Source organism: Hibiscus syriacus, unplaced genomic scaffold, assembly GCF_006381635.1.
Source record: "Hibiscus syriacus cultivar Baekdansim isolate YM2019G1 unplaced genomic scaffold, ASM638163v2 tig00113722_pilon, whole genome shotgun sequence".
NCBI lineage: Eukaryota > Viridiplantae > Streptophyta > Magnoliopsida > Malvales > Malvaceae > Hibiscus > Hibiscus syriacus.
The window spans coordinates 2,604,563-2,630,780 of NW_024063469.1; the positions used below are offsets into that span (position 1 = coordinate 2,604,563).

The window sequence follows — 26,218 nt, forward strand, 5'->3', positions numbered from 1 at the left end:
ATATTTACAAAACAATCTTTAGAACTATAACTAAATTCATAATGGTCCAAAATTTCTATAGTGGATAGTTAGTGGGCGGGTGGATATAGGCGGGTAAGGTCTTAAACCCATCACCTACCTACTACCCACAATGGGTGTGACCACACCCACCCACTACCCATTAAACTTATACACGTCTGCCATTCCTATGCATCAGGTGTGCCGACAAGTAATCTCATCATGTCTAAGCATTACATATCTAAACCATCCATAGAAAAAACATAAGTAAATTGTTCAACTTTAAAAGATAATTGGAAAAGTCTAGATGCGAGATGAGTTATGTAAGGGTCAAGAATCAGTGGATGATTAGAGCTTACAATGCGCTCGAAAGCTCGTGCAAACCAAAATCCTAGATTAACTTTGATGCCGGTAATCATGCACCATAGGAAGAATAATTCAACTTTTCTCAAGCAAGATGTAATGTCGTTTATACCCTGAGTAGTTGTATGTAAGAATATCAGTGAATGTATCAAAGCACGGGGTCATAGATATACCATCCCTTCATCGTATGTTCATTAAATATCTAACTTGTCAAACAGGTAAGTGTAGAATAGGCTTAGTCGGTGTCAAAATCCAGTGGAATCTCAAGCAAAGATGTCAAATAGCTTTACTTCGTGACATCTATCATGAACCCCATGTAAAAATTAAATTTAGAGATTGACATCCTAAAATACTCTCCTAACAAGAGAAAAGAGATAACATCCAGGGAATTCACGCTAACAACTCGATGTTGCAAAAAGTTAAATGTGGTATAAAATTCAAGAACCAATTCATAGTAAGTTCCACATTTAATTTCAGGATATAAAGTCCAGCCAATAGAATCGAAGTAATATGTCACGAAATCCCTTAGATGCAAAGTATCTAAAGTACGAGTAGAAATGTACTTACAAACTTGAAAGTTTTGATGTTGGATATCGTTGAATCAAATTTTTTCTTCATCATTGAATTGCAAGTACCCTTGTAATTTTCTTTTTCCGGTAAGGTATGATAATGTGACGATGAGGACAAGGTCGGTGAGGTTTGATGCTCTCGTGAATGTTAAGGACCGACATCGTCGTGTGATTGAGAAGAATGAATGGAATGTGATGTTTGTTGTCGTCCTTGATTACATCAAGAAAGGAGTAATGGGGGCACGCGAATTGAAACGGAATCACTCGGTTCATGATTAAATTCCAGAGTGGTGGATTGTCGACGTCCATCAAGATCAACCAGCGGTAAGGAACTTGATTTTCTTTGACTTCTTGTTTTCACTATCTTGAAATTTTGCAGCAAAGAATTATGATGAAAATGATAGGTGATGGAATACTAACCGATGACACACAAGCAACGAGGAGCGACGATGGTGTCACGCGATCGACGATGGTGGCAGCGCACGACTTAACGATAGGTGATGGTGGCGGCCTATGACTTAACAATCGACGGTGGTTGTTAGCATGTAGAAGAAAATAAGGGGATGTAGTTTAAAGCTAAAAGGGTTTTTGTAATGTGTGGAATTAAAAAGAAAATAAATGGTTTAAATAGAAGGAAAGAAAAAGAGTTTAGAATCAAGTAAAAGTTTTATTGGTTTAAATAAAAGGGTTTAGTAAAAATAGGATTGACTAGTTTGGTTGGTCTAGGAGTTTGAGAGAAAAAATGTAAAGAAGTTTAAAAAGAATTGGATTGTTTTTGGCTAAAAATTTGAAAAAAAATGTTTGAATTTGTGGAAAGTTTGGATTGGGGACGGTAAAGGGGGTCTTTGGTATGAATAGGGTTTAATTTACATGTGTCGAATTGCTAACGTGCGTTGCATTGCTTGATTCTTCACGCGAGATAAGATCAAAAATACCGAATTTCTTCAAATTTGGCTTGATCAAAGTGTTCTGGGTACCTAAAAAAATTAAAAACAAAAATAAATAAGTATGAAACGAATTGAATAAAATTGAAAATAAATTTAAATCAAACAAACGAAAATAAAATTAAATAAAATGGGTTGTCTCCCATTAAGCGTTTTATTTAATGTCGTTTAGCTCGACGACCTGGTTCAGACTAAAAGTTCTTCTAAAACAATCTTCTCGATCACACATACTTGATTATTCTTCATAGTTCGGCTTTAATTGTTGACCATTTACTTTGAAACAAACTCCTGAATCATCTTGAATTTCAGCTACACTATGGGGAAATACTTGAGTCACGGTAAAAGGTCCTGACCACTTCATTCACAATTTTCCTACAAATATTTTCAATTTAGAATTAAATAGCAGAACTTTTTTACCAGTATTAAAAGTTTTAAATGAAATTCGAAGATCATAAAAATCTTTAGTTTATAATTATAAATTTGAACACTGTCATAAGCATTACGATAATTTTTTTCAAGTTCTTGAATGTGTAATTTTCTTGCTTCGCTGATTGCATCAATCTCCATGTTGTATTCGTAATCTGCCCGATATGTTTTATGTTACAATTCAACTGGTAAGTGACATGGTTTACCATAGCCTAGGTGATATGAAGACATGCCGATACCTTTGTAAGTAGTGCGATATGCCCATAAGGCATCGTTAAGTTTCAAACTCCAATATTTTCTATTTGGCTTCACAATCTTCTCAAGAATTGATTTAATTTCTCGATTTGATACATCTGCTTGTCCATGAGTTTGAGGATGATAAGCTGTGGTGGTCCGTTGAGTGACTACATATTTCTTCATTAATGTCTCGATGAACTGATTGATAAATTATGTTCCTCGGTCATTAATCATTGTCTTTGGAGTTTCAAACCTCGAAAAAAATATAAAATTCTTTAGAAATTGATCAGTAGTTCTAGCATCGTTATTGTGAGTAGCTTTAGCTTATGTCCATTTTGAGACATAAACAACGGCTAGAATTATGTAGCAATTTCCAATAGATGAAACAAACTGAAACATAAAGTCAATACCCCATAGGTCAAATATCTCACAAACATGTATCAGATTAAGAGGCATCTCGTTACGACAGTTTAAATTTTCGAATCTCTTATATTTTTTCACAAGATTTATAGAACACATATGCATCATGCAAAATGTTAAGCCAATAAAATCCACATTCAAGAATTATATGCGCAGTTCTTTTTGGTTCAAAGTGTCCTCCACATGAATAAGAATGACAAAAATTAAGGATATAATTTACCTCGCTTTCGGAAACACAACGACGAATCATCTGATCCGAACAATGTTTCCAAAGATATGGATCGTCCCAAATATAAAATCCAGATTCTCGTTTGATACAATTTACTTCGAAACGACTTAGATCAGATAGAAGTACCCCAATAGCTAAGTAATTAACCATGTCGACATACCATGGAATAACTGTTTGCGCCAAAAATATATGTTCCTCAAGGAATTGTTCTTGAACTGGTGCATCAAATAAAGAGATGGAGAGGTGGCTTAAATGGTTTGCGACTAAATTTTCACATCCTTTGTTGTCTTAAATCTGAATATTAAACTCATGTAAGAGTAAAATCCATCGGATTAAATGTGGTTTCGCCTCTTTCTTGCTCAGTAAATATTTTAAAGTTGCATGATCGAACAAAATTTATCAAAAGCAAAAATAATAGCTAAAGACTCATTTTCAGTGGTCGAATAATTTCGTTGAGTTGCATCTAGTGTCCTAGACGTATAGGCGATAACATAGGGGCTCTTTACCCATTTTCTGCCCTAGAAAGACTCCAACGTTTGAATATCTTGCATAGCAAATGATCTAAATGGATAATCCCAATTGAATGACTGCACATGATCTCCTAAGAAACCTCTTATTATGGCTTTGCCTTAGCTCTACTTATTTCAACTCCTACCAACATTTTTTCTAATAAAACAAGAAGAAGAAAAATCAAAAATAGTTTTTAAAATAATAATCGTAAAAAGATCAGAATTGAATTCACTTTTTTATATACTTAATTAAATACAGAACATTACTTTTAGAAATAAAAACATCTTTATTCAGAAATTAAAATTTTAGAATATCTAATTATAAGAAAAGAATCCAACATTATAAAATAACAAAAATATGATTCATGATATAATGACAAATTAGACTTTAATAAGCATTACATGGAGAATGGAAAGCAGAAGAAAAACACGTAAATTAGTTCCAACTCATTATGGACCTAAAGTCTGACTGAGAAATGTGTTCCTATTTAAGCGTAGATGGCCTGGAACAGCTATGAAACCAAGCAAAAGAACCAACCTATGTGTCTTGTAAGACACAGCTAAGCTAACCAAACTCGTAACAGACAAAACAATGGCGGAACCGGAGACCGAGCTCGGCCTTGAAACTTTTCCCAGGGTCATAGGTTTCTTGTCTTCTTTGTTGCAAAGAGTAGTGGAGTCGAATGATGATCGCCGGTTGTTTCAGTCGTCGGAGAAGGTGTCGGTTTTTCATGGCCTCACGAGGCCTACTATTTCCATCAGAAGGTATCTGGAGAGGATCTTTAAGTACGCCAATTGTAGCTCCTCGTGCTTCCTGGTTGCCTATGTTTATCTCGATCGGTCCGTGCAGATGAAGCGGTCTTTGCCTATCAATTTTTACAACGTACATAGGTTGCTCATCACCAGTGTTTTGGTTTCTGCTAAATTCATGGATGACATGTAAGTTTACGATTCCTGTAAAATAACTTTTGGGGTTTTCTCTTAATTCTCTTCTCTCCTTGATTTGGTCTGGGTTTCATTTTTAAGTTCTCTTAGATTCTTCTTTGCAGATGAAACATTTTCTATATGTCATGATCTTTCAAATTTCAAGTTCAGAATTCATCTGAATTCCAAGGCTTGATTGGAGTATTTTGTTTATTTTTGCTGATATTACCTGCAAGATGTCAATCAAGAAGGGATAGTACTGTTTTGCCATACGAGTACAGCCAAAAGAGAAAGATACGAAAAATCTTACAGCCATGTGAGAAAACACATTGTTTCTGACCAGACAACCTTACCATAGATGTGCTTCTGTTGTCTCAATCAACCTTGATGTGTTTTGTCACATGGCTGTAAGATTTTCATTATTGGATTAAGACCCTCAGCTAATTTCATGTTTTTTTCCAGGTATTACAACAATGCCTACTATGCCAAAGTGGGAGGGATCAGCACAGCAGAGATGAACATTCTTGAATTGGATTTCTTATTTGGTTTGGGGTTCCAATTGAATGTGGAACCTACAACCTTCCACACCTACTGCACTCTTCTCCAGAGAGAAATGTGGATGCAAATTCAACCCCCTCTGCAACATCTTCCTCAACCTTCTTCAACCATTGGGAGGTCCTTGAGGATCCATTGTTGTTTAAATGAAGATGAATCCACCCATCATCACCGACTTGCAGTTTAAGCCATTGTTCTTATGGTCAGGAATGAATCGAGGGGTGTAGTATCCTGAAAATTTTAAATTATCATATATTTTAGATTTTTAGATGTATCTTCTACTGATAGTCTGTTTTTGTCCTTTGGAATTTTTAAGTTCATCCCCTTTTAAAATTTTAAAAGCTTGTCTTTTAAGATAAAATCTTGTGTCCGTCGTGTCTATGATTTATTACAGACAAGACCCCAGAAGAAGATGTTGGCTCGAGCACACTCATTGCAGACATGGATGTCAAAAATCTCATTTGGGATTCTTTACTTTTCTGTCAATGTGCTGTAAAAACATTCCAAATCTCATTTCTCGGGGTTTAGTCATAGTTAACCACAATTTCCCTTAATTTTGTGCAATTATAGTCGAGGGTTTTTTGCTTACAGTCTGGCCAACATGATCTTGTCGTTGATTTTCTTAAAGTGGATCAATTGCGGCCACCATTCAAAGAAAATATAAATATATATATATGCATGCATGCATGCATATGTATGTATCGAAAGAACTTTCATAATTTGTATTATTTCATTCAAAATGCATTATTCCAATACAAAGTTGATAAAACTTGAAAAGATTACAGAGCCCCCAATAAATTGAAATGTAAGTTTTTATCAAATTAAGAGATGAAAACTTTGGCAGGGGGAAAGCTAAGAGCTTCAAACCTTAAATGTTTAAGCTTTTCAAATGGAGACTAGAAATCGGAACAGGGGAAGAGAGCCATATATTATGCTTCCCAACCTCTTAGGAGAGTTGCACGAGCAACACGGTTAACACCGAGCGTAAAGGCACCCATCCGGAGATTGCAATGGTGAGTCTGGCACATGGTTTTTATGTTATGGAAAGCTTGAGTCATGTACCTCTTCAGCTCCTTGTTCACTTTATCTTCATCCCACATGAACCCTTGAATGTTCTGCCAAATCGAATGTATAATTATTAACATGTTATGGTATCTAGTTAGATCGACCCCGTGGAATTGTTCTCCCCAGTCGGAATAGGATGATCAAGTCTTTCCCTTAGAAACGTACTCGAGAATTTCCTATCTCAGACAGATGAAGATGCATGGCAAACTGTTTTTCTTTCCAATATTTTCAAAGATCTATTACCTGAACCCACTCAAAGTAGCTGACAGTCACCCCTCCTGCATTGGCATATATGTCTGGCAGCATTATTACTCCTTTCTTCGATAGAATCTGCAGTAACGGAGTCTCAGGTCAGAATTTTGCTTCGACCTTTAGAAGCAGAAAAGAAGGGGCAAATATATACCTCATCTGCTTCTGGGTCAGTAGGATGGTTTGCAGCCTCTATTATGAACTTTGCCTTCACATCTGTAGCATTTTCCCTTTAAAGGAGAACATGATGAGTCAATCTCCAACACAAACACAATCTCTATTAGAAGTAATTGATGAGAATATAAGATGACCCAAAAGAGTTCAAAAGAGGCAGGTGTTTGTTCGACTTGTCGAAAATTTACTTCAATAGTAGAACCTTCTAAGTGGAGATTTGCAGAGTCGTGAAACTAAGTAAGCACAAGTTCAAGCATGATGATAACTGTATATATTAACCTCAATAAGCACAAGTGCATCATAGTGTTTCAACCCGATAAATTTCTGAACAGAATAAAGAAAGCTTTGCACCACAATGTTTTCGATGAAACGAAAATAGAATAAACTAGCCGGAAATGGTAACATAACATGCAACAGTTTAAACATAAATGTGAGGAGCAAGATGCTTGGCAAAGGATCCTTACTTGTTTAGCACTCCACCTAAAGCACATGGGATGAGAACATCACATTCATGTACGAGCAGTTCATTTTGATCCAAGGAATCTCCACCACTGAAGCCTTTCAAACTTCCAGTAGCTTCTTTATACTTTAGCAGCTCAGGTATATTGATTCCATTTGGATTCTTAACAGCACCCGTGACATCGCTTACGGCAATAACCTTACCACCCCTCTCATGTATGAGCCTTGCTACCCAAGACCCAACATTACCAAAACCCTGTAAGCAAACCAATAATAAAAGTATCAACAAAAGTTTGGGAGCATCTAAATGGAAAGACCATTTTAACCATCTATGATCTACCTGAATAACAAACGTCAAACCCTTAATCGCCTTCCAATATTCAGCGAGTAAAGCTTCAGTTGCATATACAACACCACGCCCTGTTGCAGATTCCCTGCCTAGCGAACCACCAAGATCCTAAAATTCCCGATATAAGAATATGTAAATTTTTTTGTTCCATCCAATCATTGCTATCTTTATCAACATACCACAAGCTTAGAATTTCAGCCTTCGGCACTTACTAAGGGCTTTCCTGTAACAACGGCTGGCGAGTGTCCATGAAACTTAGAGTACTCGTCCAAAACCCATGCCATAGTCTACACAAGTCTATTCTTAACATACATATAAACTTATGAAAGTAAACTAAAAGAACTGAAAACAAGGAAGTTAATGAAAAACAGAACACTATATAACCTGTGCATTAGTTCCCATGTCTGGTGCAGGAACATCTGTATGTATACCAATGAGATCATGGATCTTTTGAGTGAAGACACGAGTTAGACGTTCCAATTCGCTCTTAGATAATTCCCTAGGAGAGCATCCAATGCCGCCTTTTGCACCGCCGTAAGGAATGTCGGCTACCGCAGTCTTCCAGGTCATTAGTTGAGCCAGTGCATTCACTTCATCAGGGTCAACCTTTAAACAAAATTAACAAGCACAGGTTGTGATGTAAGATCAAAACAGTATATGCATAGTGAAAAAGAGTTCTGACAACGGCATTCAAATCAAATAAGATGTACCAAAAGAGTTGTAACAGGAAATTAAAAGAAAAGTTAACCTCAGGATGATATCTGATCCCTCCTTTCATGGGACCACGAGCATTATCATGCTGTATTCTGAATCCAACGTACGACACCAAGGTTCCATCGTCCTTTGGAATCGTGCATTCCACCTGATCATAAAGAGACACCAATCAGAACAGAACCATTCCAAGATCAAAAGACAAAGGAAAAGAAGAGTTTTTTTTCCCTTTTCCTGAAATACCTTGATCTCTCTAAAAGGGATGAGAAGAGACTTCTCAAGCTTGGAGTCTAATCCAAGTAAACGAGACGCCAGGCGGAAATTGCGGCTAGTTCCGGCTAGAGCATTCATGGCAACCTATTAAAACCTCAAAGAAGAAGGTATACCCAGAAACGGGAAGGATCAAGATGAAGGGAAACAACAGTGAGAGCCTCAAAACAAGGAAGTGTAAGAGAAATAAGTTGATGAACACAAGATTGTTTCTTTTAGAGAAAGAGAAGGGGCATATCATACATTTCGGGAAGGCTTCGAAGAGAGAGAGAAAGAGGAGGATGGACTGTTAGAAGGCATGGATTGAGCGGAGGAAAATCAAAGAATTTTAAGGAAGAGAATTAGTAGCTCCTAAATTTAACAACTTTTGTTTACGAGAATAAAGCATTACTGCTATGGGGAAGCAAGGCCGAAACCCACTTTTGTTCGGCTTCTTTCAGGTATCATGCAATTGGGCCCACCTAAATGAACGGACTTCAGACTTCACACCCCCATCATCTGTTGTAGCTCACACATACCCATTCACATTCGATTCTATATTTTGTTCTTTTGGTCCATGAGGGGAATAAGATGCTAAAATTCAAGTGTTTCATAGATATGCCATGTTTGTTTTGTATATATATATATATATATATATATATTATATTATTATATTTTTATATACTAATAATTATAGATATCATTTTATAATATCAAAAATAATAAAAAGAAATTTTTCTTTGATGTCTTTCTAACTCCAGTTGTCGGATAAACAGTTTGAAACCTCAAAACAAAAGCTAATCCCATACAAATCCTCATATTACAGTAAATCTCTTTCGAAAGCTAAAGCAACAGGAAACAACTGAGAAGATTAAATCGTAGCTTCTACAACAAGGGGTTCTTAATTATACTTCACTCATTTATCACTGTTGAAGCTAAGCATAGGCAAATCACGAATTAATGGATCCATCACAATTTGAGAACAAATCGGCCCCTCCCTTCATCTTTCTCCTTCAATATTATACAACATGGCCATTATGGTCTTCTCAAATTTGCTGCTTCTGAGTCTAATAACACGGGATCCATCTTAATACGGCCTGTATCTCATCGGCCTCCTGAACCCCGGAACCCTCCTAAAAATGAGGTCAAGTGAGTTAATATATTTGATAACAAGCAAACTTAGCAGAAACTATTACAATCAAGCATAGGGGTATAATGCCTACAAATTAGAAAATCGTGTAAATGAATCTTAAGTAGTAGATACCAAGCAAATCAAATTATTTTACTACGACTTTGGACTTGGAAGCCATGAATGATTGACAAAAAGCTTAACCATTACAGAGATAACAAATGCTCAATAGCAGATAATACAAAACATTTAAGATATCCTTTTTCTTTCGTTTCCAACAACCAAGCAGACAACCACATTTCATGCTTACCCATAGCCATATGGAGGATAGAAAACGGGACCAGTCATGAAAGGCCTTCGGGAACGGAAATAAGGGTTGAGCCTTCCTCGATACTGTTTCATTCCAGGAATATTTGTTCGCTTTGCAGAGACCTGTAAATAAACCAAACACACTTTAATTACCATGTAGTTTATATTCATGAACTTAATATCCACACATATATCAAGCTATAAACCTTCAACAGACGACCGTGCAATTCTGTTTCATTTAACAGTAGAGCATTCTGAACAGCATCAATTTCAACAAATTCAACATAAGCAAATCCTTTAGGTTGACCAAACTTATCGGTCAAGATTGTAGCTCTGTTCACCGTTCCACAGGATTGAAAATGTTGTTGAACTTCTTCTGGTGTACATGCATAGTCTACCTGTTGTTACAAAGATATATAAAGAAAGAAAAAAAAGAGTTGGCCAATATCCAGATCAGTTTTTCGCATGCATGGAGAAACCATTTGGTTATACTACACTGAGATGGATTGTTAATTGAATTTGTATACAGTGTACTGAAACACTTGAGGCGTTACTTAAAGAAGAAAAACAACAATATAACACAAACGATATTGATATTTCATCAAAATCTTAGTTTTAAAAGGCGCTAGGCCCACCGCGGCGCAAAGGGTCCATGGAGCCTAAGTGCAAGGCAAAGGCGTGCGCCTTTCATAGGCGAGGCACACTTTTTATGCTAAAAAGTTTATAAATTAATTCTAGAGTACGTTCACACCCATTACCCACTGGTTCACTCCTAAAGCACCTAATCTCCTCTCAACAATATTTTTTTTCACCATTGCTTGCCCCTCAAGAATCAAGACTCATTTCTATAATTCACAAGACCCTAGTTTTCAAAGTATTTCAACACATAGTTAGGGTTATCCTAATTATTTTAATATTTAAAACCATTATTTTATTTATTTTTAAATGATATAAACTAATTTTATCATCAATTTAAAATCTTCATATAACTCTAAATTATTATAAAAATTATTAAATTAATTAATTAAAAAAAATAAAAATATTATAAAAACAGTGTACTTTTGAATAAAAGCAGGTAAACAGTGGAAGAAGCTGTGGGCTTGTTACAAATAGATAAATAATAGAGTTGACCTATAGATTTGGGCTGATTAATAAGTAACCTTCCATGTGTTAGGGTTAGGGTTAAGGGATTGAGAAAAATATAATAAATGAGAGTTTTCTGCCGTTCTCTTTAGTCCTTCTGCAGTTCTTCTACTACTGTTCTTCTTCACTGCCTATCTTCTTCTATTTCCTATTTAATCTGCGTTCTTCCTATTTTCTTCCCTTTTATTCCTTTCTCTTATCCCTAAATCGCCTAAAGCGAGCGCCCAACGCAGAAAAGCGCCTAAAGCGTCCTCCTGGGAGGACTTTCGGTAGTGCGCTGCACCCACCTAGCCGGAGTCGATTTTCTCTGAGCCCACCTGCGCCCGGCACCTTAAGCACGCTTTTGAAAACTAAGATCCGAGTAAGTACTCATGGATCAAATTTGTTGAATCACATTGAACTTGACATCCGAACAAAACTAACACATGATTCTCCATGCAATCGCATGCATATAAAAAAGCATTCTCAAGCTACCCCATATGCACAAACATAAAACCAAATAGGACCACGAAAACCATTCCCGTATCCTGACTGGCCAAACTAAAGCAGAATCATACTTTTAGCTTACTTATAAATTGGATAGCAGGTGAGGCAAATGGGACAACTGAACCAAATAAACATTTAAAAATAAGATCATAAAAGAAGGCATGAGGAAGGGTTGATAAACCTCACATTACCAACATAAATCGAGCGGGAATCCACTTCCTCCTTTTCAGCTTGACTTGCAGAAGCACTTGACGAATCTTCATAGAAATCCAGGAAAATGAAGTAAAAACAAATCAGTTTACTAGAACTAAACAATTCATACACAAAACACTCCGTAATTCAAAAACAAAAGAAATCAGTAAAGTTTGATTTCATTTTCCGGATTACGAAGATATTCTCTTTCTCGAACCAAAAAAAAAAAGCATACTCCAATCAAAGTCAAACTTGTCAAAAAGAAATATAGAGAAAAAAATCAGATCAAATACAAACTCAAAGGAAAAAGAATAAAAGAACCTTGGACAGAGCCCATCTCCTTCTCAACTTTAGCCTGCATTTCACGTAAAGCCCCTGCCTCTTCCTCGATCTCCCTAAGTCTTCTTTTCATGTCTTCCAAGTCCTAAAATTTTCAAAAACAAGAAAATATGTTATTCACTAAGAGAAAAAAAGCTCAGCTAAAGCTAGGAAAAAGATAAAGTAAAAGAAAGGGACAACTTTGGAGTTGGAATTAGGATCTTGTTCAAGGCCTTGGTCGTTGGCTTCGTAATCCTCAGCTTCACCAGACATTTCCACATCCGCATCCATATCTCCTTCCTCCTCAGGAATCTCCCCTCCGTACACCTCGTGCTCTTGATCTTCGTATTGATCCATTCCTGCCAAATTGAGGGAAATTTGTAATTAGGGTTTTTACACTTTGTTCTGGATTTGGGGAGGACGAAGATTGGGTATACTCGGCAGTTGGGGTGGTAGGCCTGTCACGTGTGACTTCGATCCATATATATTCCTTTAATACTGCAATGGATCAATATAAAGCAAGTTGCAACTAATAACAATACCCTAATACAATATTATATTTTTAAACAAATTTTAAATTTAATTTTAATAAAAATAAAATAAAATTTTATGAAAAAAAGATAAAAAAATATTTCTAATGAATCTATAATTTATGATCTACAGTGTGTATTGTTAATATATTGAAAAAAATTAAATATTTATTATTTATAATTATAGACAGATACGATAAATTCTTAAATTTTTATAAGAATTAATTTATAAAAGTCTGAAGATAAAAATAAATTATTAATATAAAATTTAAAATATATTATTTTAAAATTGTCAAATATGTTCCAATTAATGTTATTAAAATCGGATCGGACCGGCCGGTTCGACCGTTTGAACTGTGAACCGGTGGCCTGTTCGGTCAAGTTAACTTCCAAAACCAGATGAACACAGAACCGGTAGAACCGGTTGAGAATCGAAAAAATTAGGGTGAACCGGTTGAAAATCGGCAAAATCGGTGTGAACTGTCGGTTCTCTTTTTTCTATAAAAAAAATTAAACCAAACGACGTCATTTGTTAAACAAGCCGAGTCGAACTCGAGTACTGCTGAGCTTGACTCGAACTCAAAAACTTTAAAAGTTCAACTCGACTCAAAAACTCACGAGCTAAAAATTATCAAGTTCAACTCGAACTCGAAATATAATATTGAAACTTGAACTCGAAAAGGCTCGAACTCAAAAAAATTAAGAAGCTCGATTGAAGCCTGAAATTCGAGCTTAATTGAAAAGAAAGAATAGTTCGTACTGTGCTCACCAAAAGGCTCAATAATTTTGAATGTCAAATTACCTCTAGTATTTATAGAAGTCAGTTGGGATGTTCTTCTATGTTTCTTAGCCATGTGAGATTGTTTTGTTCTCATATTTTTAATCTTTAGACTTTTGGGATGCCATGTGAGATTATTTTTAAAAAAAATCAAACCTAACGATATCGTTTGTTATGATTTTTTTCAACGCCAAATTTATTTTTTGATTATAGTTATACTTTAATATTATGTTGTAGTTTATTTAAATAATTTTATTTCATTTAATTTTATGTTTTTTTAATTTATATATATTATGACTTGTGATATTTTTATCCTTTTAATATTGTAAACTTAAAAAAAGTATATAAATATTAATATTACTTGAATATTATATAAAATTTTTAAAAAAATTATTTTATATAAAATTCGGTTGAATCGTGATTAAATTAGTGAATCAATATATTCACCGTTCATGGTCTAATCCGATTTTAAAAACATTCGTTCCAATCTACCATTGAACCCATTCTAAACCCATATAAAATCCGCCGTTAAGAATCAAAATCCAGTAATATGAATCTTTTTCTTCGGAAAACCAGTGACATGAACGACGACGACGACAAAGATCCATGGTTAGCACCCGACAAACTCTACCATTTTCTATTCTGCTTCTTTCTAACCCTTTTCTTCTCCGTTATAGCTTCGCTATCACGCTACCCTTTTCTCCGTAACCATTCTATTCGGTTCGGATCCATCCTCTCCCTCCTAGCTGGCGCTGCCAAAGAGGCTGCTGATCATCTCGGGATTTTCCCCTCTGCTGGTGCCTCCGCCAGAGATGCCGTCGCCGATCTCCTCGGGGCTTTGGTAGCTGCAATGGCGCTTTCTTTGTGGAATAGGCTGCTCCGATATCGATCCGATTCGGGACACGCCCGACGAGTTTTGCCTGTTTGAGTGAGATTCCATAGTCAATTTGATAAATGAGTCAACTGATTTTAAGAGTTTAAACGTGTACGGCCTGCTGCTTTGTGGATGGGAGATGTCTGGTTCCCAAGAAAATGAAGTTGAAAGTAGGTTTTTTTTTTTTTGGCGATTTTCGTTTATCATGTGCTTTTTACTGGACTTTGAGGATTAAATTCATTCATTGAATTGGGCATTTTGTCAGAGCATAGGATTGTTCGGTTGGTGAGAAATTGAATGCAAATAGAAAGAAAATCAATGGAAATGATAATTTTTTCAGCGTTTCTGGGACTTAAGATTCTATCTCTGGGATTATAAAGATAGTTTATATTGGCCAAGGTATAAATATCTTTTATAATCCATTTAGCTTTGTTTGGTTAATGGAAAATAAGAGAAAGCAAAGCAAAAGCTTTTGATTTTGGCAATGTAGTTCATTTGGCTTTGTTTGGTTAATGGGAGAACCAGAGAAAACAAATCGAAAGCTTTGGGTCTTGTGTTCTGCCATGTATGTAATGCAACGAGTTGCCTTATCGGAGGTGATCTTTTTCTTTCGTAGCTGAGATTCCTTCGTTCCAAACAGCCAAAAATGTAAAAGTAACGTTAAATGTATGCACATTGCAATATTGGGTAATGAAAAAATGCACCATCTTAATTATCTGTACTTTTTTTCCTTGAATTTCTCAGGAAATCAAATTGTATCTATGGATAATACCAAATTTGATATACTTTCTGTTGAATTTTATAATTTTTTTCTTGTTTATGTTGATATTATCCTGTGCTTATTCTAGATAGTTCCTATTAGAAGCTTTCAAGGAATATCTAATCAGCTTTGCTAAAGCTTGGCTCCTTGAGTTCTGTCTTGAGATTTCCTTTTTGTTTTCAAATTTTCATGATCAAAGATTCAGCCATTTCCCTCACATTAGTTAGTGGAATTTTGTTGTAACCCCTGCATAAGAAAACGTTTTCCTTTTTGGGTTTTCTCACCCGAAGATGCAATTTCACGGGTTTTGTTTTCCCCTATAGGATCAGAAGCAGAAGTTTAGATATTTTCTAGAACTCTGTTCATTACAGATTGGTATATTGATGGTCTGGTTTTTTATTGCTTTAGATTCCTCTATTTTGTATCTTGATTGGCCAAAGTGATATAATATAAAGAGAAAGAATTAAAGCTGTTATCTTTGATGAGGTCTTGGAAGAATTTTGTGCAATTTGTTTCAGGTGCACCTGCAAAATTAGTGAAAAGATTTCTTCTTGTACGCATGGACGAAGCCATTTGTTGGGTGGGAGTGGCTGTGAGCCTGGGACTCTCCAATTTTTTCTGGTATAAATAACATTTTAGGTCCTTGTTAGTTTAAATTTCAGTCAAATAAGACCTTTGTCCCTCCCAAATTTTAGATTTAAATACGTAATAGATCCTTGTCCTTTCCAATGTTTGATCTTAGGCTTTGTCCCCGGCTGTACACTCTCAGTTTGAAAGAACACGCAGCCAACTTGGAATAGAATTTTTAGAAGTTTCAATTGGGATTTAGATGTTGAAGTTGTTCAATTCACAAGCAATTCCATTTGATGAACATCAGGAAATTCCTAGCTTAAACAAGGTCTTTTGGGTTGTCTTCAAGGATATAGATGGCTCTGCTTTGAGAGAAAGATGCAAAGGGTTCGAATCTCGTCCCAGCATGCGAAAGAGTACGAGTCGTCTCTTCAAGGAGAACCTGTCTATTGTTGATCTTATATCGGCGTAGAAAAGCCATTCACCTATGACTGATTGGCTAACGTCCAAGTGTCAAATCATATGTACTAATATATAAACTATAATATGTTTTTATGAATATATTGAATGAATACATATGCTTTTAAAATATGTTTTTATAATAATTTTATTAATTTGTAAGATTAAATTTATCACCTTCTTTCTATTATTGTTTTAAGCATAATGATAAAAGTAGTCTTTAAAATTTTATATAATAATTACTTTAGACCTTATTTTTTAAAATATTTTGACTCAAACAATTTAATATAAGATAAAACACTTCAGATTAGATAGAAATTATTAATTGATTAACGGTCAACACTTCTTATGTAAAACGTTAATGTGGGATGTCACATTAATAAAAAATATTATTAATATCATTTGATTGATTTAAAAGAGAAGTCTAATCATTAAATTTTTAACGGATAGAATATTAATTTTATTTATTGATATAACATCCCACGTGAACTTATTATCTAAGAAATGTTGATAGTAAGTCAAATAATAAATTTTATTCAATCATGGATATTTTATCCCAAATTAAAATTGGGTAAGTTAAAACGTTTCAAAAAAAAATAAATACAAAATTTAAAATGTTAGGGATTAATTTTGAAAATACACTTTTAAATTATTTTATTAATCGTACTTTAAATCTTTGCTCATAATAATTATTATTACTATTATTATTATATTATTATTTTTTAGAGAAATAAGTACGAGAACCGATATCAAGTGATTAAGAGTAATTGCTACAAATATTGTTGACTATAACCGCGTAGAAAAGCCATCCGTTGATGACTGATTGGTTCACGTCAATGTCAAATTATAGGTACAATTCTGTAAATATATAGTTTTTCTCACTTTTTATGGGAAAAATTAATAAATTATTTCATTTGTCAATATCCCTACTAATTTTTTCCTAAATATTATTTATAAATCTGATTTTTTATTTTAATAATTTTTTGTATCAATCTAAGGTAAATATAAGATATCATCAACTCAATCATTTGATGTTAAACACTTAAACTCTTAATATTGTTGATACTCGAATTTAAAACTTTAAATTATTTTTCTTCATAATATTAAAGATATAATAATAATAATAATATTAATTTTATCAATATTCAATTAATTATAATTAATTTTCTTAACTTAAAACTCTACATGCTCTATTGTATGTCATTGTCGGACTCATCCCACTTTGCACAGAGTTTGACTCTATTCACTTTTTACATTTTATTTAAAAACACCCCAAAAAAATCATATTAAAAACGTGATTACTTACAAAATGAACTGCAAGGAAATTTACAGTAGTTAAATTCCATCTACGGTTCCAAATAAGAAAATTAAAGTTAATATTTAATAAACTAATCACAATTAATAACTTCAATATTGTGGACTGAGTGCAGTTAAATTTTTTTAACATTTATCAATATTATATAAAATCTTTAATTGAGTTAATGTGATGAATTAATTCAATGATAATTTAATTAAAAGATAAAAATATATATATTTTTTAAAATAATAAACATTATTATATTAATAATTTTTATGTATATATTTTATTCAATTTCTAATAAAGATAAACTTTAAAGGTTCAAACACAAAACCCATATTTTGTATACAAACTATTTATAAATGAACTTTTATAAATATATATTGTTATATAGAAGGTTTTGTCTATCGTTAAAAACACATTTGACTATTATCAAAAACTACACTGATTTAATATTGGGTAAGCTACATTAGCAGTCATCAACCTATACTTCTTTCCTATTCTGATTAATGGATTGTTTTTTTAAGCAAAATCGTCACCGGGATTGTCTTTTTTCTTATTTGGGTCATTGGTCTTTAAAATAAAACGACGGCATTGACATGATATTTTTTTTATTTTCCCCTAATTTTTACATCATTTTCTCCCCCTCATTATCAGTATATGTAATTTTTAATAATCTTTTTTTTTATCAATATGATGGTGACATATGACTCCACTTAAATTTTCTTTGACTTACTTGAGTGTTGAGAAAGGGATCAGAAAATAACATGAAAATTTGAAAAAAAGAAATCATGTCAATACTGTTGTTATAATTTCAGCAGTAAATGATCAAAATAAAATAAAAATATAATGTTAGTGATGTTTTACTAAAACAATTAGTTTGATGATGATTAAAATAGAAAAGAAACAGTAGGTTGGTGACTAATGATGAAGTTTATCCTTTAAAATTATAGAATTAAAAATATTTACGTAAAAGGTTGTTAAGGTTTAGACTTTAGAAAGTTTGGAGGAAATAATTGGTTTTGAAGTCGGGCTATTCAGAGTCCACCTTCCTCACCTTCCTTTCCACTCAAACCTTTTCACTTTTACATTCAAATCATTCCCACTTTATTTATTTTACTATCCATCAAAAACCTCTCTTTCAGTTCATCGTTGCAAGGGATGCTAATGTTGGTCAACTGTTCCAACAACCACGCGCCGCTGCAGCTTCCGCCGGCTGCTAAGTCCATACGCTGCGTCCTCTGCCAAGCTATCACCCTCATAGCCGACCCTCGTTCCCTACCCTTTCGCCCCTCCTCTTCTACCCACACACACGCTCCTCCGTCACCTTACAACCACGCGCCACCCGGACCCCCACCGCAGGTTCATGGCCGGAAGCGCGCTGTTATTTGCGGCGTGTCTTATAAAAACACCCAGTATGAAGTTAATGGTTGCATTAACGACGCCAACTGCATGAAGTTCTTGCTAGTTCGTCACTTCAATTTCCCCGAATCCTCCATTATTACCCTTACAGGTAACCAAAAAAAATTCGTTTGGAAAATTTCCAATTGTTGAATTCATATGGAATATGTATGTAACTATGTATGTGGATTTGATAATGGGGACTGCTTCTGATCTGAATATTTTTGCAGAAGAAGAAACTGATCCCTACAAGCGCCCGACGAAACACAACATAAGAATGGCGTTGCGTTGGCTTGTCCAAGGTTGTCAGCCTGGAGATTCCTTAGTGTTCCATTACTCTGGTCATGGCTCACAGCAAAAGGATGACAATGGAGATGAAGTGAACGGATACGACGAAACCCTTTGTCCGTCCGATTTCGAATCTCAGGGAATGATCGTCGATGATGAAATCAACGCCACCATCGTTAGGTCTTTACCGCATGGTGTTAAGCTTCACGCCATCGTCGATGCTTGCCATAGCGGCACCGTGTTAGATTTACCGTTCCTCTGTAAAATGGACAGGTACTGAGTACTCAATGTAACATATGTAACATATTCGTGACTATACTAATTTAGTAATGCATATAGGAAGGGGAGATATGTTTGGGAGGATCATCGGCCTCGGACCGGAATGTGGAAAGAACAAACGGTGGGGAAGTCATTTCCTTCAGCGGATGTGCCGACGATCAAACATCCGCAGACTGTAAACACTAGATCATCCGAAGCTGTAAAATGTTCAGTTTATGGCATGTGAAACAGGCCTTATCAAAGATTACTTCTACCGGTGCAATGACTTACTCCTTCATCGAAGCCATCAAGCGCGGGCATGCAACCACATACGGTAACATGCTGAGCGCGATGCAATCCAACATCCGTAACGCAGATGACGGCGGTTTCGTTACATCTCTTATCACGATGCTATTATCCGGAGGGAGTCTGGGTGGCGGATTGAGACAGGTATCACCAAAAATGTTCAATTCAATCCAACCATTGCAAAGATCAAATCTCTCATGATGTTTGATGTCGTGTTGCAGGAACCGCAGTTGACACTGAGACAAGAAAAGCATAATTTGTAGGCACAACAAGCCAAATATGAGCTTACAATCCATTACTATATAGAATAAATTTACTAGTACATTATCCCATCACATGGTCAAAACTTTTTTTTTAAATTTTCCAACCAATTTTCTTTCTTTTCAAGTATCCCCATTAGAAAATTTCTTTTGTTAAGACGTGAATCTCTATGTTATCTGAATATGGAGATATGTGTTGAATATTAATGTGTTGATAGAATAATCGTGTTTAAAATATTTTATATTTATAACTTTTTTTTGACAAATGAAAGTTTTACTTGCCATTGATATTTCCTGATATGTTCGTTTGTTCTCTTTAGATTCTGAATTCCATGAGTTGTGTCTATAAGATATATATTGTCAATTGGTTAAGAAAAATCTTTAGATGTTAGATGTTTCACCACCCAAATGCCGTGAGTCGGCTCGTGTTCGACTAATTTCATTACTTTTTGTTAATGCCATACTTGCATGAACTAATTTCATTCAATAATATCAGTAAAAGTTCTCTCTGAGTACATAACAATGACCTAAATAAATTACAAAGGATAAGAGCATGTTGTAAACGATTGCTTCACATCCTATTACCTTAATGGAGATGTCCTGAAAGACGAAAGACCTTGAAGATCTGATACCATTAAATTCCCAGCAGTTGGGGGTCCAAAAACGTCCCAAAATCGAAGTGTCTCGTCTGCCCCCGCAGATATCACTGTGATTCCATCAGGGCTCTACACCAAACAAACATGGAAACCTTCAAATTTTCATGCAGTTTTCCGAATAAAGTTTTCAAAAAGTTAGAACAGTTAAAACCTGGCATAGATTGATAACTCTGGATTTGTGATTCCCTAGCTCCCCTAGTTTGGTCATTGAAGGGTACTTCCATAGGCAGAGTTTGTTTTGATTCTCCCTTATGCTGTATCCATGGCCACTCAGTATCTCCTTGTGATGCCTGTTCCACTCCAGCCCACAAATCTGTCCATGTAAATCAAATGGTTAATGCATATCCACAAAGCATAGCTGCAGTTTCAATCCTAAAAGCAAACCCATTCAAAATGATGAGAAGTTGGTAGCTATGTATCTCAGGCTCGAGTGTGATCAGACCTATGTGCCAAACATGAGTATGTTCAATCCGATTATGGTTCTAATTTACCTGTGCTTTGGTTTCTATGCTGTTAATGCAGATCCCTTTTTGTGTATTCCATATCTTAATACACCCATCACTCAAACCTCCCCCAGAGGCAAGAACATTGTACTGGTAAGGGCACCAAGTGAGGGCCTTGACGGCTGCACAATGATCGCTGAGTCGATGTAGAAATTTTGATGAACTCATTTTGGAACCTTCCCAAATGTATAACAGGTTTTCATTGCCTCCACTAGCCAATCTATTGCCTTCAGTTGACCATTTCAAGCCGCATACCTCATCAGCATGCTGTTTTATGCAGGAAGCCACGTTGTTTGCTGCTCTAACTGCAAGTCAGAACGTATATTAAGAGAAATTTCCGGGAAATGTTAAGATCATTCAGTGTAAGGGTACAGTATTCTGATACCATCATGATTAATGATGGATTTGTCACGGCTTCCTGATGTTAGAATGCGGCCGTTCCATGCTGTGGATGCTATCCTTCCACTATGACCTTGAAGGTTTCTGACCTGTAATGTTCACATATCCATAGTTCATACTTCTAAGCAAACTTCAAAGAGCGTTGAAACAATCAATCAATCTGGAGGAGAGAGAGAGAAAGAGAGAGAGTACAAGTTTGGAAGACTCGGCATCCCAGAGCTGAAGACTGGAGCACATATATCCAACGGCTAGAGTTTTAGTATCCTCAGACCATGTTACACTCGCAGGCCAATCATTCCCGCCTCGAACCTGAAACAACTTGTGTACTCTCTGGTCCTCGGAGTTCCATAAGTAGAGCTCCGGACCAAGGTGACAGCAAGAATGTTATTGTTACTCCAACTCATGATGTTCGCATAGTAGTCATTTCTAAGCCTTGGTGCATCCAAGACCCTTTTTTCTCCCTGCACCCACACATCCCACAGTTCACATCTAGGAGGCCATAGATTTTCATTTAAGAAAATATTAAGCTGATTGTTACGAACTTTAATGTAACGTAACTACTTGGTTCCAAGATGCCTCCCTCCGACCCTCGAAGTATCATCATTTACCTGTCACCCCTCCTGTAGGCAGTTACATCAAAGGTATTGGTTTTTTGGGCATCCTTCAGTTCCTCAAGGATTTGTGTTGAGCCAAGTAGCTTGGTCCATGAAAGGGTCTCTCATACATGAGAAGTCCTTGGCTCAAATCAAGGGATGCATGTCCTTGAGAGGCTGGTGGATGTTCATAAAGAACAATACCTTGAATGTAAGCCCAGAACCAAATCCCGACGCACAGGGCGATGGGTGTAGGCATCTCAGAATCCCATGGGGAAAATCTTGGGGACGATGAACCGAAATCATGTGTACTAACTAGAATCGAAAGCAAAACAACAGGGAGGGTGAAACTGTGTGGCATTGAATTGAATACCTTGGGGATGCATCTGTATGGAGTTTGTTTGCAATCCTTATAAAATATCGTTGCAACTTCTTGTCTCAACTCATCAACAAAACGAATAGGTTTTCGACTCGATTTCGGGCTTCCCCTGAACGCCATAATCTTAAATGGTCTCCCTTGAGAATCTAAAGACATATTCTCAATCAGTTTCTGACGATATGCTTCCTGCCAAGCAATCAAGTTTAAAAAAAAAGCAAATGAGAAATCAAATCTCTCTCAAGATTTCCACTATCTTTATTCAAGATTCGTTAAAAAATTTCAGAATTACAAAAACAAATGGTGAAGACGTACATTGAAACTCGAATCAGTGTCGAACTGCGTGGTCCTGTTGGTCAGCAAACCGTGGGCTCTATCAAGATCCATCAGACTTCTGTTGGGTATAAAGCGATCGCCCTTTTGCATATGCATAAACCCAAAAAGGAAAAAGAACAAATTGATTCAAGAAAGTAGTAGATTACTAATACTTACAGAACATTGAATGAAACGAAGAATGTGATTCTTGAAAGGGAAGAGAAAGATGAATGGTTACCGGAAAATCGTAATGAACGGGACTGTCGTGGAGTCGTCTTGGAGAGTACCAATCCGATTGAAGGGGTCTCCACCTTGCGATTTCATCATCCATTTTTAATTTTTTCAGAGTTCAAGGATTCAAATTCTTCATGGAGTCCTTGGTATTTCTTTGTGTGCAAAGTAACAAACTACAAGGGAGGCTTTGACATTCTCTCTATCACCCGCCTGAAGGACCCAACCGTTGCTATAGTTCAAAAGGTAGGCCTTTTAAACTTAACCTTCAAATATTTATATAGATTTATCAGTTAAATTAGTCATTTTAATTCTATTTTTTTTCAATCGGATTAATTTGAATTTTAAAATTCTTTTATGAATCTATGGATATCAGCTTGTTCTATTGCAGGGTTTATATATGTATACATTTAGAGATTGGAAGAACCGGAAGTTATTCAGGTAGGCTCGGAGTTCACTACTGGGTTTCATATGGATTCCATTGCTATAAAGAAAAGATTATGTATGCTTCAAAGACTAGGATTGTGTTCTTTTGCTGATGATTCCCTTCAATCTTTCATGAAAACAACAGCAAATGTCTAAAATGGACCCAGTTTTTTCAACTTGTCTAAACATGATTCCCCTGTTAATCGACTCTGCAACTTTTCTTTGCTACAACAGGAAATGCAAAAGATTCTGCAGTTGCCTTTGGCCATGGCCTTACCCTTCTTAGTGCAACATGACATGAGTAAAATATAATTTGTGGACACCGGTAATGAAGCAATTTAAATAAGGTGTGCAGTCAATTTCCGGGGACAAGAGAATGTTTTTCGGATTAGAGAATCTGGAATCAAGCAATTGTGTTTGCAAGATATTTGTATGTTGTCGGTATATTAAAAAAAATACCGTACCATGCCAAAATTATACAAATAAAGACAAGATCTTCATTTCTGAAAATTTTATTGGAACAAAACAACAAGCTGTCTCTATCTACAATTAAATTTAAATAAGGTGTGCAGTCAATTTCCGGGGACAAGAGAATGTTTTTCGGATTAGAGAATCTGGAATCAAGCAATTGTGTTTGCAAGATATTTGTATGTTGTCGGTATATTAAAAAAAATACCGTACCATGCCAAAAATTATACAAATAAAGACACAGATCTTCATTTCTGAAAATTTTTATTGGAACAAAAACAACAAGCTGTCTCTATCTACAATTAAGATGGAGGCTGATGGAAAATTATGGCCTATCACAATTTTCATGGGAAAAAAAGAAGCAACAGTCTAACAAAGCAGAAAAGAAACTACGAACTCCGGAAACGGAAATGACTCGATACTCAATTGCCATTACTAGTACAAACGTGTGGCTTCTCAGATTCCGCATTAGCTGTGATTGAGGATTCGTTTGAATCGGAGAGAACATCGGAAACGAACTTTATCAAAGAGCAGAGTCCACCCAAGAAATTGTGATTGATAACACCTTTACCTTCCAGAACGTGAGCAAAATCTATGAGTTTAACTTGAGCTGCTGGAGTGCTTCCTTTCAGAGCAGATTCCTTATCAAACAAGATGAGAAGTGAACATGAGTGAAAATGGTAAATCGTTTGATCCACAAACCAAGCTTTCAGCTCCAATAATTGTTCTAAAACCCCTGTAGAACCACCATATATGCTAGGAGCAAAAGAACAATCTGGCTTCTCGTTACCAATAGAAGAATTTGAGGAAACAAATCTTCTCAGAAGTGATCTAACATCATCGACCGTAAACGACCGGACTTCCTCCCTACCAGGCTTCCAGAATCCTGATTCCTTTCCCTCGTATAGCCACAATCCGGATATCCTAAAGCCCAGGGACACAGTGGTGGTTATTCCATCCTTCTCAAGGCACTTTTTGATGTAGTCATCAGATGCCCCAGGGTACCATGTTCTGGAACCAATCTTAACATCCAAGATAGATGGATTAATACGACCCGAGGCTATATCTTGCATGACAAGGTGGAGGCACAAGCCAGATCCGTTTGATGCCTCCAAAACTTGACTGCCATAGAAAACAGGAAAAATTCTGCGGATGTGGTCTGGAACCCGTGTATCCGAAGAAAAAGTTTCATAGAAAGCCAGCTCCTTGGAGCCACGTCCATCACCCTGGAGAGGCTTGTAGAAGCGGCCCGAATCATCTACAAGGGGGCCAAGCTTTCCATCACTGGCTTGGTGGCCTGCAACCTGGTGTTCTGGGGCCTTAAACATGATGTAGAAACTAGACTGATAATATGGATGAATCTTCATTCAGTATTCACTTTGTTTCATCAAAAAATTAAAGTTGATCATCAGAATATCAAGGCATTTGAATGCCACTTCAAGGATAGCACCTTTAAAAGCTACAATCTCAAGAGATCCGAATTTATTTCCATAAAAGCCATAGAAAAACATATTTTTCTTACATTTCCGAACAATGGATCGAGCTACAAGAAGTCGGCTAAAATGTGATGAGAAGCAAACAAACTAATACCAACTACTAAGAGAACACCGTCTCCTCCATGTTTGTAGAACACGGCATAACCAATTACTCCCTATCTTATGAAGCAAATATGCATAGCAAAACCCACAAATTCTTTAAAGAGAACAGGGAAAAGAAGGGCAAGGAAAACAAATAATTTGAAGTTCACTACTTATTCTATTCATACAGGGTCTAAAACTTTTAGTTACAAATAAAAACCATAGAAAAAAAACCCTTACATTTCTATGTCATACAAACATTCGGTTAATTGCTTGACTCATGGTTTTTGCTTTAAAATATATGTTTATGAGCAGAATTTTAATTAGATTTTATTAGAGATAAATTGCATCTTAATTGTATGTTATCTTGGGAGTCTTTAGAGATAAAGATTATTAAGATTACATGTTATTTTCCCAGCATTGGTGTTTATGAGAGTAAACAATTTCATATAGAGATATATAATGCCAAGTGTCTTGTTTTGTTAACCAATTAATCTAAGGCTTTAATGAGAATTAAATTTGTTAGGTTAAGGGTTAATCGCTACATAACTCATAAATGTATTGCTAAAGAATAGTTATTTTGTCAGCAACCAAATAAAATATCATTGTAGGTTCATCGGTATAATTGCTCTATTATTTGTTGTTGCATTCTATTGCCTTCATTATCTTGATTTCTTTATTTTTCTATCTGTTTGTTAATTACTAAATCAATCATTCTCCTAAACTTAACTCTTTTGTACCTATTTTGTTCCCTGTGAGATTTGACACTCGTAGCTCTTTTGAGCTACCATTTTATTACTTGAACGATACATATACTTGCATAATTGCTATAGCATCTTTTGTAGCATCACCGCTCGATCCATCCAAATGACAGACCCATCAATTGA

General features: G+C 35.6%; 7 protein-coding genes across 7 annotated transcripts; 3 read left to right on the forward strand and 4 right to left on the reverse strand.

Moving 5' to 3' along the window:
* Positions 1-4,199: 4,199 nt before the first annotated feature.
* LOC120187101 (cyclin-U4-1-like) lies at positions 4,200-5,723 on the forward strand. Its single transcript, XM_039190899.1, has 2 exons — positions 4,200-4,633; positions 5,081-5,723. Exons 1-2 carry the CDS (start codon positions 4,287-4,289, stop codon positions 5,358-5,360), a joined length of 627 nt encoding a protein of 208 aa, XP_039046830.1. The 5' UTR covers positions 4,200-4,286; the 3' UTR covers positions 5,361-5,723.
* Positions 5,724-5,985: 262 nt separating this feature from the next.
* LOC120187098 (glutamate dehydrogenase 2-like) lies at positions 5,986-8,611 on the reverse strand. Its single transcript, XM_039190895.1, has 9 exons — positions 8,424-8,611; positions 8,218-8,331; positions 7,854-8,075; positions 7,682-7,756; positions 7,461-7,577; positions 7,126-7,376; positions 6,642-6,717; positions 6,482-6,568; positions 5,986-6,288 (listed from the first exon to the last, which is right to left on the reverse strand). Exons 1-9 carry the CDS (start codon positions 8,529-8,531, stop codon positions 6,103-6,105), a joined length of 1,236 nt encoding a protein of 411 aa, XP_039046826.1. The 5' UTR covers positions 8,532-8,611; the 3' UTR covers positions 5,986-6,102.
* Positions 8,612-9,208: 597 nt separating this feature from the next.
* LOC120187100 (polyadenylate-binding protein 1-like) lies at positions 9,209-12,468 on the reverse strand. Its single transcript, XM_039190897.1, has 6 exons — positions 12,208-12,468; positions 12,010-12,112; positions 11,683-11,753; positions 10,074-10,265; positions 9,869-9,990; positions 9,209-9,562 (listed from the first exon to the last, which is right to left on the reverse strand). The coding sequence occupies exons 1-6, from the start codon at positions 12,361-12,363 to the stop codon at positions 9,517-9,519; spliced, it is 690 nt and encodes a 229-aa protein (XP_039046828.1). The 5' UTR covers positions 12,364-12,468; the 3' UTR covers positions 9,209-9,516.
* LOC120187099 (metacaspase-1-like) lies at positions 9,822-19,806 on the forward strand. The gene is made up of 7 exons (XM_039190896.1): positions 9,822-9,828; positions 15,041-15,045; positions 18,409-18,787; positions 18,906-19,236; positions 19,303-19,416; positions 19,470-19,671; positions 19,749-19,806. Exons 3-7 carry the CDS (start codon positions 18,436-18,438, stop codon positions 19,788-19,790), a joined length of 1,041 nt encoding a protein of 346 aa, XP_039046827.1. The 5' UTR covers positions 9,822-9,828; positions 15,041-15,045; positions 18,409-18,435; the 3' UTR covers positions 19,791-19,806.
* LOC120187102 lies at positions 13,875-14,504 on the forward strand. The gene has a single exon (XM_039190900.1). The coding sequence runs from the start codon at positions 13,895-13,897 to the stop codon at positions 14,240-14,242; it is 348 nt and encodes a 115-aa protein (XP_039046831.1). The 5' UTR covers positions 13,875-13,894; the 3' UTR covers positions 14,243-14,504.
* Positions 19,807-20,293: 487 nt separating the features above from the next.
* LOC120187061 (cell division cycle 20.5, cofactor of APC complex-like) lies at positions 20,294-22,744 on the reverse strand. Its single transcript, XM_039190856.1, is given in 8 exon segments — positions 20,294-20,512; positions 20,595-20,756; positions 20,935-21,251; positions 21,332-21,434; positions 21,538-21,716; positions 21,719-21,806; positions 22,312-22,503; positions 22,630-22,744. Coding segments are annotated over 8 exon segments (1,296 nt in total). The 5' UTR covers positions 22,741-22,744; the 3' UTR covers positions 20,294-20,368.
* Positions 22,745-24,167: 1,423 nt separating this feature from the next.
* LOC120187011 (inositol polyphosphate multikinase alpha-like) lies at positions 24,168-25,177 on the reverse strand. Its single transcript, XM_039190810.1, has one exon. It carries the CDS (start codon positions 25,119-25,121, stop codon positions 24,177-24,179), a length of 945 nt encoding a protein of 314 aa, XP_039046741.1. The 5' UTR covers positions 25,122-25,177; the 3' UTR covers positions 24,168-24,176.
* Between the last annotated feature and the right edge of the window lie 1,041 nt (positions 25,178-26,218).

Bases quoted from the DNA above. Each gene is read 5' to 3' on its own strand.
- LOC120187101 (XM_039190899.1), top strand. From the start codon at position 4,287: ATGGCGGAACCGGAGACCGAGCTCGGCCTTGAAACTTTTCCCAGGGTC. The intron at 4,634-5,080 runs GTAAGTTTACGA...GTTTTTTTCCAG, and splicing joins GCTAAATTCATGGATGACAT to GTATTACAACAATGCCTACT.
- LOC120187098 (XM_039190895.1), bottom strand. From the start codon at position 8,531: ATGAATGCTCTAGCCGGAACTAGCCGCAATTTCCGCCTGGCGTCTCGT. The intron at 6,569-6,641 runs GTATATATTTGC...CCGTTACTGCAG, and splicing joins CTGACCCAGAAGCAGATGAG to ATTCTATCGAAGAAAGGAGT. The intron at 6,289-6,481 runs GTAATAGATCTT...TCGATTTGGCAG, and splicing joins GCTACTTTGAGTGGGTTCAG to AACATTCAAGGGTTCATGTG.
- LOC120187100 (XM_039190897.1), bottom strand. From the start codon at position 12,363: ATGGATCAATACGAAGATCAAGAGCACGAGGTGTACGGAGGGGAGATT. The intron at 12,113-12,207 runs GTTGTCCCTTTC...TGAAAATTTTAG, and splicing joins ATCCTAATTCCAACTCCAAA to GACTTGGAAGACATGAAAAG. The intron at 10,266-11,682 runs GTGAGGTTTATC...TTGTAACAACAG, and splicing joins GCTCGATTTATGTTGGTAAT to GTAGACTATGCATGTACACC.
- LOC120187102 (XM_039190900.1), top strand. From the start codon at position 13,895: ATGAACGACGACGACGACAAAGATCCATGGTTAGCACCCGACAAACTC.
- LOC120187099 (XM_039190896.1), top strand. From the start codon at position 18,436: ATGCTAATGTTGGTCAACTGTTCCAACAACCACGCGCCGCTGCAGCTT. The intron at 18,788-18,905 runs GTAACCAAAAAA...ATATTTTTGCAG, and splicing joins CTCCATTATTACCCTTACAG to AAGAAGAAACTGATCCCTAC. The intron at 19,672-19,748 runs GTATCACCAAAA...GTCGTGTTGCAG, and splicing joins TGGGTGGCGGATTGAGACAG to GAACCGCAGTTGACACTGAG.
- LOC120187011 (XM_039190810.1), bottom strand. From the start codon at position 25,121: ATGAAGATTCATCCATATTATCAGTCTAGTTTCTACATCATGTTTAAG.